The sequence below is a fragment of the Centroberyx affinis genome, unplaced genomic scaffold (assembly GCF_046629955.1).
Source record: "Centroberyx affinis isolate AG114_WGS23_722 - 3 ecotype Tasmania unplaced genomic scaffold, CSIRO-AGI_Caff_v1 ptg000893l_1, whole genome shotgun sequence".
Lineage (NCBI taxonomy): Eukaryota > Metazoa > Chordata > Actinopteri > Beryciformes > Berycidae > Centroberyx > Centroberyx affinis.
In genome coordinates this window covers 845,917-857,578 of record NW_027279481.1, presented here as the reverse complement: position 1 = coordinate 857,578, position 11,662 = coordinate 845,917, and the positions used below count along the sequence as shown (strand labels likewise).

At 39.7% G+C, this 11,662-nt stretch overlaps 1 protein-coding gene across 1 annotated transcript; it reads right to left on the bottom strand.

Annotated features, from left to right (window-relative positions):
- Positions 1-429: 429 nt before the first annotated feature.
- Positions 430-11,589, bottom strand: hsd11b1la (hydroxysteroid (11-beta) dehydrogenase 1-like a). Its single transcript, XM_071521532.1, has 6 exons — positions 11,449-11,589; positions 2,928-3,058; positions 2,308-2,511; positions 1,916-2,009; positions 1,290-1,455; positions 430-737 (listed from the first exon to the last, which is right to left on the bottom strand). Exons 1-6 carry the CDS (start codon positions 11,531-11,533, stop codon positions 554-556), a joined length of 864 nt encoding a protein of 287 aa, XP_071377633.1. The 5' UTR covers positions 11,534-11,589; the 3' UTR covers positions 430-553.
- Between the last annotated feature and the right edge of the window lie 73 nt (positions 11,590-11,662).

The window sequence follows — 11,662 nt, the reverse complement described above, 5'->3', positions numbered from 1 at the left end:
CCAATGGAGGAATCTCACTTCATTACTTTGCCACTACTGCCCTCATGTGGACATTTACAGTACTGTTCATAGCAGGGTATACGCCTGTCCTCCTCAGTAGGTAGGCCAAGAGAAAACACACACTAGCCATGACCTTTTCTCCCGTGTTGACTTTTTTATCACTGGACCTCTCCCAAAAGCAAGATGAGGAAAAATGGGGCAAGGGTCAGATTGCTATATATAGTAACATGATCCATTTGCCTGAGAGGAAAAATATTATGCAACTGGAAGGCTAAAATATTAGGACAAAAATGTGTGATGATTCAGATTAGTAAAGCTAAATTTAGGTAGCGGAATACATGACTTACAGACAGGCTTGTCCACAGGAACATAATACACACTTAAGATCAATAAATGCTCCGCGTGATAAATGGGGGTAAAAGTAAATATATTTGTGTTCAAATAAGTTAGATGTAATAACATCTAAAACAATTAAATATCAACGCATTGAATGTTGTGTAGAAGATAGTGAAATGAAAAAGACACGCAAAATGGAGCCATAGATAACCGGTTTTCATGGGTGGTAGCTGTAGGTGTTCCGGATGATATGGTTTGTGACGGAGGGGAACCAGTCTTTGACAACACTGACAATGTTGGTGAACCAGGGGTAGAAGAGCTCCTGCTGCCTTGTGGCTCCTGTAGTGATGATGTTCAAGGCTGCATCTGTGGCAGGATAGGCTGGGATGTCAGTGATTCCCCTAGGACACAGAAAAACACTGCACTGAGCTACTGTAGGTTGAAAAAATATTAAATAGTAGGGCTGCAACTGACAGTTATTTTCATTATAGACGAATCTACTGATTATTTTTTCGATTAATTGATGAATCATTTAGTCTATAACATGTCAAAAATAATGACAAATGCCCATCACAAGTTCCCAGAGCCCTAAGTGAGTCTTCAAATTTCTTACTTAGTCTGACCAGCAGCCGAAAAACCCAAAGTATTAATTTTATAATGATATGAAATGGAGGAATCAGCAAAATCTTAGTATTTGTGAAACTGTAACCAGCAAATGTTTGGTATATTTATTTGACTAAAATGACTAAAATGATTCTGTCGCCTAATAGTTTCTGCACTATTAAATAGAAACAAATTAAATATTAAATTCAGCAATCTGATACTGATTGATCATCAGTTTGCTGTAGCTGTAAGATAAACACCTAATACTGATTTTAAAAAAAGCTTTACAATTTGACTTCACTGACTTGTCACAGGCTATTACAGGATGTTCTGAGTGTATTTTGACTCACTTGATTTTGTCCATAGCTGATTCAGTATCAATGAGCCCCAGCGTGCATATAGAGATGGATACATTGCTCTTCTTCATAGCCAGCTCATGCTGCAGGGACCCGAAGAAGCCATTCAAGGCAAACTTTGTTGAGGTGTAAGGTGCCACAAAGGGACTGGGCATTTTACCTGAGAAACAACAACACATGTCAGAATATAATCAAATTAAAATTTTCCAACACACATTTTGTTTTCCAACACATTTTGTGCAAGGCAAATTTCTTTACCATGAAATATCCTTCCTTCCTCCTTCCTTGTTTTGACATGACTTGTTCTTGCAATAATTCCCAAGATAATGATGTGCGATTAATCACTTTACATATTGATAAGACTGGACATTGTACTGAAAGAGCATGATTTGTGTCACCCAGTCAGCATGAAGCATCATTCAGCATCAAAGCATCAGACATCATTCAGCTTGCAACAGTTTTTTTTTTATAAAATTACATTTCCAATCAATATCACTGTTGAAAGTTGAATATTAAAAGACACTTAAAGACAACAAAGGACATGATATATGTTTCATAGCTTGCTGGCAATAAGCAGAATTGTTCATCAACATCTCTGTGAAATTATGTATCAAACCTACCTAAAAGTGACGAGACAACCACCAGTGATCCTTTACTTTGCTCAAGGGAGGGCAAAGCTTTCCAAGCCATCTGAATATAGCTGAAGAAATTGACCTTTGAAAACACACACACACACACACACACACACACACATATAGGAAAATGAAAAGGGATAGGACAAAATATATATAGATTTCTACTGTATACATTTATTATAATATCTATTTTTCTCAAATTTTCTATTTTTTCTTGTGAAATACTGAATAGTTTTCAGTCTCCTCCTCTGATAATTAATGAAATGAAACAACCTGAAAAGGGAAAATCATAGTAGGCTTTGCTTCGTTTTAAGGGGTCATGAACCAAAAAGGTTGAGTAGCACTGTGTTACAGTAATAGACTATAGGCTGCATTACCTTCATCAGCCACCTGGTGTGATCCACGTCTCCCTCCCACATGCTGAAGGGGCTCGGTCCGATGTGGTTGAGCAGCAGGTAATCCAGCCCTCCCAGCTGGTCCAGAGCAAAACTCACCACTCTGTCTGGGTCTGACTCACTGGCCATGTCCGCTGATATGTACAGAGCTTTCTGGGCGCCCAGACTCAGGCACTTCTCTGCCACCTATACACCAGTATTGGAAAGCATGGGTTAATGGACCTGTTCAGTAGCAGAAAGAGTATAGAAAACACCTGTGGCTTTGATACAGGCACTCCAATCAATTAATCAGTGGTGCTTTATCCACCTGCAGGCCTAATGTATGCATTCTGTTCTTTTCAATTTCTATGTGAATGCAATGTTATTTTAACTAGCAAATCTGTATTATGTACTCTATGAAACCATGGTACGGTAAACATATAATCCTCAACAACCACTGGACAGAATGGAAAACATGAAGAAAAATAAAGCCTACACACTGTTTTCTGCTAACAAAGTGCATGCATTATTTATGCATTTATTGGTCTAGAGTTTTGATAAATGTATGCAGAATTCAGTGTGTGGGCTCTTGAGTCTATCCATATGTTGTGAAGTTCACTGACCTGCTGTAGCACATTCTCCCTCCTTGCTGTAATAACAATCTGGGCACCAAAGCGGGCGTAGTGATATGCGATTTGTTCGCCGATACCTGTACTGGCTCCAGTCACCAGAACCCTGGCACCTTTCAGAGACTCTGAAACAAAATAATAAAAATGTTGATACAGTAATATAGGGCATAACACACAACAATACATGAAACACATAAAACAGAGGAAGATCTGGCAAAGACACATTCATGTGTACTGTAACCCCATGTTTTGTTGATGACAATACATAAGAGTTCAAACTAGTGTGCAACCGATATGTTTTTTGAATTGCCATACCCATACTGATAAAACTGCTGATAGCTAATATTTTGTGTCGATATTCAATATCTTTTTTTTTTTCTCATTTTCATGCCAAACATTACAAGGATTCAGTACTTCCTCAAGAATTGTATTCTTGTTGGGGTGTAAAATCCCCTAAATCTGCAATTAGACCATGAAACCCATACCAACAAAATTGCTTTAGGTGGATTAGCAGCTCCTTAAGACAGAGTGACCCATCCAACCTATTCATAGGGGAAATCTGGAATATATTACTGTCTTTAAAGAGTAACTAAACCCCAAACCCAATTCTGTGGCGAAGCTTGACACCTAATGGTGAAAAGTAGGGTACTGAACTGGCATTCGACAGTGCATATTGTTCAACTATATTATCTAGTCCATTTAAGTATACTGAATTAAATCGACTAATCATCATTTTAATTATTAGTATGGGTGATGAAATTCAGGGTATAGGCAATCATAAAAGGCAACAATAAGACATTGATAGTTGTGTGTGTAAAATGGCTCATCTTGCTTTGATGAAGGATTTGGAGCATTATGCTTTGCGCATGGAGCACGTTCTCAGAGAGCGCACCAACTTTTTAACTGAAAGCGATGAGGGGCGACTCAGTAGATTTTGTTTTATTGGACCTCTGCCCCACCTTCTCCTTCAGGGAGGACCTGCAGGCTTAGAGAAATAAACATTGAACAAAAAGTTCGGAACTTTGTGTTTGGTAGATTATTTCTCTGTTGTAACAATGCTTCTTGGCAATACATTTTATACTGTTGGAAAGCCTGTTTATTTCCCTTTTAAATGGTGCGTCATTTGTAAGGAACATGCATTTGTGGGATGAGCAGCACAGCTGAGTATGTGGGTTGCGCTCATGTAAAATTTGCCAAATCTTCTCTGCCAATGCCAAACAGCTTATTCTGCTGTTGCTATTGACTCTTGTTTGGTGTTGTTTGGTGGATTGGATGATTGAAGCCTATCAGTAACAAGGAAGAAACAAGACATATTGGCAATTTTACAATTTATTCATTTAACAAACAGTCAGGAGCCTCAGTAGCGTGTGGAAGAACCATACACAGCCACAACAGCCTGGCACCTCCTCCTCATGCTGGTCACCAGCCTGGTCACACACTGCTGTGGGATGGCATTCCACTCCTCAACCAGGATTTGTCACAAGTCAGCCAACGTGGTTGTGTTGGTCACTCTAGCACGAACAGCACGCCCAAGCTGATCCCATAAGTGTTCAATTGGGTTGAGGTCAGGACTGTTGGCAGGCCGTTCCATTCTCTCTACTCCCAAATTCTGGAGGTAGTCTCTGATAAACCCCGCTCTGTGGGGGCGAGCGTTGTCATCTTGGAGGATGGAGTTCGGTCCCAGACTGTGGAGATATGGGATTGCCACTGGTTGCAGAATCTCATCTCGATATCTCTCTGCATTGAGATTGCCTCCAATGATGACAAGCCTAGTTTTTCCAGTGATGGAGATGCCGCCCCACACCATCACACTGCCTCCACCAAAAGGTGTTACTCTATCGGTGCAGCAATCAGCATAGCGTTCTCCCCGTCTTCTCCACACTTTGACCCTACGATCCAACTTCCGTAGGCAGAATCTGGACTCATCGCTGAACATAACGTTCCTCCACATGTTCAGGTTCCAGTGCAGGTGCCAATCAGGTACCTGATTGTCAGCACCTGGGGGTACCGGAAGCTCAAAACAAGAGTCAATAGCAACAGCAGAATAAGCTGTTTGGCATTGGCAGAGAAGATTTGGCAAATTTTACATGAGCGCAACCCACATACTCAGCTGTGCTGCTCATCCCACAAATGCATGTTCCTTACAAATGGGGCACCATTTAAAAGGGAAATAAACAGGCTTTCCAACGGTATAAAATGTATTGCCAAGAAGCATTGTTACAACAGAGAAATAATCTACCAAACACAAAGTTCCGAACTTTTTGTTCGATGTTTATATTCAAATGAAAATTATCAATCACAATCCGGTGTCCTGAGTGTCCGGTCCACATGGGACAGGTTTGTGTCAGTCTGTTCTCCGCCTGTTGCAGCAATGTCCCTGTTGTTGACTTTTATTATTTTGGATTCAGGTCAAAACTTTTTTTTTTTTTCTGCCACTGCTCTGCTGATAAAACTGTTTAATGCCGCCGCTCACACCTGCTGACAGGCTGTATGTTTTTGCTTGTTTATCAATCTGCCATCGAGTGTTCCAGAAAGTACTTTGTGATGCCACAACCTCAGTTACCAGTTTTTAATAATTTTAATAATTCAATGTCTGCATCTGTATGTGTGTTATGAAATGTGACACACAGAGGATCAAGTGAAGGAACCTCCACACCACACACTGGGTTTGATTTTGTTTTTGTTCTCTCTATATTTGAAAATGCATGTTTTTTTTCTTCCTGATTAGGAGACCAGTTGTGTGTGTGTGTGTGTGTGTGTGTGTGTGTGTGTGTGTGTGTGTGTGTGTGTGTGTGTGTGTGAGACACAAACCACGCCCACGTGAGATGTGGGAGTGGAGATCACCCTTCCTGCCCAGCTGCCAGCTATTTGGACTCAATTATTGAAATTATTTCATTGGTGTGTTGCTTGGTGTCCTTCTCTATAAAGGCAGCCCAGAACAACAGGCGAGGGAGCTGGTCTGGATCAAGAGCACCGCATGCACAAAGGAAAGTAAGCCCTGGTGGTAGCGAGTTGTAGCCTGGCCTGGCATGTTTTTAAGTAATATGACTTTTAATGGAAGGATGGATTTTTTTTTAAATAAAAAAAACTAACAGAGGAATCGACCGGTGGATGAATAGACTGGGAATGTGCAATAGAGTTATCTCTGAGGAACCAACGTTGTAGGAGGAAGCCCAACTGCTTCAAGTCGGGAGGTGGCCAACCTGACTGGAGCAGCCAGCAGCTGGAGAGAAAAGACACCAGGATTTGAACTCCCAGAAGCTAGAGCAGAGGTACTTCCCCCATAACCCAAGGCCCGTCTAGGTGGGTGGAAATTTTTTCAGAAATACGGACCATGACTGGACAAAACTGCACTTTTGGTCTGTTCTTTTGATTAACCCACTTCTCTGTGTGTAGAGCCAGTCCAATCCAGCCTGCAGTGTCCCTGGGCCCTGAACTTCAACCCTCATTCTGTTGATAATTGTGTCCTCAAAAGAAAATAAACTGTTGTCAGACCTGCCTTCAGAGTTGGTGTGGTGGTTTCCTACCTGGTCACTCTTAGGACTCCTTTTTACACTGCATAGCAGCTATTTTCGTAACATGTAAATTCTTCCTCCTGCGTTCTTTGTCTGAGCTGTGTTCAGCACAGAAGAGATATCAATGACATTTCCTGCTGCATTTAAAGGGAAGGCTGTCACCATATATGGTCAACTGGGGGCATAAATTTGTTAATGAGTGGCTGTGCACAAGCATGATGGTTTAGAACGTGTGGTATTTATCAAGGCAGGTTACTTACAGGTGTGCGTACGCACATTTGATAAATACCTTTTTTTTTGTACCTATGCACATTCTAAATTTTATTCGTAAGAGAATTTAGAACCTTTTCTGCGCAATGTTGATAAATGAGCGCCCTGGGGCCTCAATGTATAAACGTTGCACACATACAAAAAGGTTGCGTACGCTCGTTTTCACCACACGTCGGGATGTATAAAAATGAACTTGACGTGAGACTGTGCGGGCTGTCTCGCAAACTTTAGACCATGCGTACGCACATTTGTCTGGCTTTGTCAGTTGGCGACGCCAAACTACAAAGTAGTGAAACTCTCCAAATGTTTCAAAATAACGTTTTCACTAAATTCACTGCTATATCTATGAAGTAGTCTATGAAAAACAAGAATTATTTCTGCTGATACACCATAATAGTTTGGTTATTTATGTGGATAATTTAAGATTGGAAAGGCCAAAACAATCTAGCATTGTCATTTTCAATTGTTAATTCCTCTAACACTGGAGGAAAATGCTATTTTTTCCTCCTTCCATAACTTTTCCTAAATGTGAGGGTTTTAAATGAATGAAAAAAGCCACTTAGGAAATAGATACAGGCACTCTCCGCTATATCACTGCGTTGGTTTGTGTGAATGCACGTCTCTCTCTCCTCCGGCTCGCTTCAAGTAGGTCTGACTTGTGTGTGCTGACTGTGGGACTGAACGGCACGAAATGAAAGGCCACCCGTGCGTAAAACTAAAAAAATGCCACAAATGGAAAAGCACATTGTCATATTTGGAGCGGCAGCGCTGCGAACACTGGACATGTAACATTATATGGTTTTGTTTTTAATATTTGAATCAGTTCAATTGTGCAATTTTACCTTTATTTACAAAAACACTGCATGCGTAAAAGCACATTGGAAATATTTGGAGAGGGGAGCACTGACCACAGGCACATTCACCATCGTTTTTGACAAGAGGGGCGTATTTATAGTTATTTGCATAGTTAATTCTGGGAGGAGACAAGGCGTGGTGAGAGGCTTGTGCATGTGCGCTCAATTTCACGTTGTTTGGGATGTATAAAGGAAGTTCTGTGCATACGTACTTTTCAAGTTGTGTGAGTACGCCATCTTTCAGTATGAAATCTACACAGTCTTTTATACAGGAGGCCCCTGCTCCTTACTACTGATGAATGAAGCAATTGTTATGAATATGAACCGGTCTAATTGCTAATTCTTGGTGGGAATGGGGCATGATTTTCTGCAGAAAATTACACTTAAAAATTCGATTTTTTCTTCAGTACAGTGGTAAGTTCATTATCACACTCCTACATAGTCAAAAATGTATGCTATAACCATTACAGTGCTCTCCATAATTACTAGAACCATTGTGATAAGTGATGTGCATTTCATAACCTTTACCATAAAAAGATTAGAAGCCAGTCAAAGTCCTCTATAGATATTTAGAATATGACTCATGGTCACTAGACTCATGGTGTATTTCTTTGGAATGCTCTGTAAAGCCTGAACTGCACTGTCATGCATTTGAATATAAGCTTTTTTTCTGGTATCGTCACACTGAACGCTGCCATATGTAAAGTTGGTAACATGTTCCCTAATGAAACATCAAAGTTGAGTACATTATCTTAAACCATAAAGCATAACTTCAGTACCACCTTGTAATAAGTTTAACAACTTTGTTCAGTCAATTTAATGTAAATTTTGTCAGTTTAATGTTACATTTTTGGGCAAGATTTCTCCTGGTTATTTTCCTTCCATCTTCCTTCTTTCCTATATTACAAGCATAAATGCAAGTGACAGCCTCACTATAAAGTTCTCCACACACATTTGTAGGCACAGGGGAAGCAGTGTACAAGGTAATAGTTATTTTGCAGACTGGTATACTATTTGGCCCACTCTACACCAGAGTAAAAAAGATAGCCAAACTTGATGTATGGATGAAAAGCCAATTGAGATTTCAGTACAAAAGTCAAGTCATCCCAGTGGAATATAACACTAATCTCATGATTCACATGGGTTATATTCTGAACAGATTCTTCAAAAAGAAATTTGCCACGGAGCAAGGGTGCCAATAATTGTGACTACACTTCTTTGTAAATGTTTCTTGAGAGTAAATAAAAAATAAATCTCTTTACTTATTTTGGTTATTTTTAAAAATCCCCATCGGTAATCTTTATCAAGATTACAAGCAATTCTGGGGGGAATCAACTACACCCATGGCCAAAAGTTTTGAGAATGACACAAGTATTGGTTTTCACCAGGTTTGCTGCTTCAGTGTTTTTAGATCTTTTTGTCAGATGTTACTATGGTATACTGAAGTATAATTACAAGCATTTCATAAGTGTCAAAGGCTTTTATTGACAATTACATTGAGTTTATGCAAAGAGTCAATATTTGCAGTGTTCACCCTTCTTTTTCAAGACCTCTGCAATTCGCCCTGGCATGCTGTCAATCAACTTCTGGGCCACATCCTGACTGATGGCAGCCCATTCTTGCATAATCAATGCTTGGAGTTTGCCAGAATTTGTGGGTTTTTGTTTGTCCACCCGCCTCTTGAGGATTGACCACAAGTTCTCAATGGGATTAAGGTCTGGGGAGTTTCCTGGCCATGGACCCAAAATTTCGATGTTTTGTTCCCCAAGCCACTTAGTTATCACTTTTGCCTTATGGCAAGGTGCTCCATCATGCTGGAAAAGGCATTGTTCGTCACCAAACTGTTCTTGGATGGTTGGGAGAAGTTGCTCTCGGAGGATGTTTTGGATAGCCGTGATTTGAGTGTGATTTGAGCTGCAGACTCTTTCTCATCTGGGATTCAGAGGAACGCTCAACAGAGAACCAGTTTAGAACATTAGAAATTAATTTTAGAGAACGACTTTTACTTTTATACTTTAAGTCAATTTAAGACCACTAGTGCAGTGCCCGTTCGCCCCGCTGCTGCACAGAGCGCTGTTCGGTTGTTTATTCAAAGTTTATTCATATTGAACGTGTCGCGTGTCCAAATTGCACCAAATCCGACGCTGCACTTCCTTGGGTCCCCAGCAATACACCCACCAAGTGTGAAGTTGATTGGACGAACGGTTCTCGAGATATGCGACGGACACACAGACAGACAGACAGAGATTCCTTGCTTTATAGTATGATGATGTACTTTTATACTTTGACTTGAGTAAGGGATTTGAAACGGTGCTTCAACTTCTACCAGAGTATATTTTTTGATGAGTATTTGCACTTTTACTTGAGTAAGGAATTTGTGTACTGCTACCACCTCTGGGTAAGAATAGGACAATGTAAGACCTGTAGTTAAGCTCTCAAGTAGTATATAAATCCTCCCTATGTGAATTCCCCCCATTTTGAAACATGAATTTCAGGCACTGCTTATATACATGCATATACATACATACGTATATACATGCATATACAGTACATACATATATACATGCATATACATACATACAGGCATGCACATACATACATACATACACGTTAAGTATCTATGTATATGAGTGTGAGAATGTATGTACGTGTGTGTGTCAGAATGTATTTATGTTTGTGAAGTATTCAATTTTGGCCTAGGCGGCTTCTCACATAAGAACCATATAATTTCAATACTTGTGGGAAATGAACTCTGTACAACCATATCATTTCAATACTTGTGAGGAATGAACTCTGTACACTGTACAATGTGACTGAATACACTGAGCTCTCTCTGACTTGTGACAGTCACAAGAGGAAAGCATGTCAGATCATTAACAATAAACCATACTTAGTTTTGGGCATTTTTATTAATCCCAAATTTCCCCAGGGAATCGTCAAGATTCAATCAACATCATCATGTGCACAGATTTTGTAGTATAGTATAGTATAGTGATCAAAGGGAAATTCAATTTTACCATTTTGATTTGTTGTTAATAGCCTATGACCGTTCAGTAATTCAGTTCAGTAAGCCCCAGAGCGAATTAATTGACAACAAGATGAGAAAGTTCACAGTGACAGCACCTTGAGCAATTTTCTACAGTATCTCACTCAGAACTGTCCGTAATATACAATACAGCTCAAATGAGTGTAAAAGCAAACATTACAAACAAAAAGCAAACATATGAGTTTTATTAGTCTTTATTATCTATGGATCATCTCTCAGCTGTATATTTTGATGACACCACACCTTATTCATCTGGTTTCTAGCTTTTGGACTAACTGTTCATATCCGCAGTGATTTATTGTCTTACGCAATACATTAACATATAGGAATTCTTAAATTTAGTGGTAGACCTATTTACTTTTAAGCTTTTAAGTGTCTATTTTACACCCTGAAGCACCATTTTATCAATTAATAACATTATATAATGGCATATTATAATCACCTGCAGGTCCATAACCACCACTGCCATTGAATTCTCATCTAGGCAATTTCTGTATTGTTTGTCTTGCTAAATCTGCTCTTGCCTACCTGTGTTTTTTTTTTCTTTTTTTTTTTCTATGTTTGTCCTACATAACTTTGTTCACCATTGATTGTGTTTAGTTAGACCTAGCTAGACACATTCTCTGTAAAGTCCTCTGAGACATGCTTGTGACAAAGGGCTAACGTTATATAAATAAACTTGACTTGACTGTAGGCCTGTGCCTGCGGTAAGAATCATCTAAAAATAAAAAAGAAACTACCTAAATGTCAACAACTATAGTTTTAACTACATACACTCAACAACAGCACAAAACAACATTACTTTCATATTGCAGTTGCATCACCCTTACCTGGATCAAAACTAGGTGCAGTCCACTTGACAGCCAGGAAAGCAACGCCCACACCAGCTAGTATGAGTTTCGTGAAAGTTCTCATTTTGCAAATTTGCTTATTAATTTTAAGCACTTATTTTTCTGAGGAATGACCGTAGACTTCGGAGTTCTAGTTTTCAGACCTGCAATATGAGGGAAGCAAGGGTCGTTTACGTCACACCCCCACCCCTCT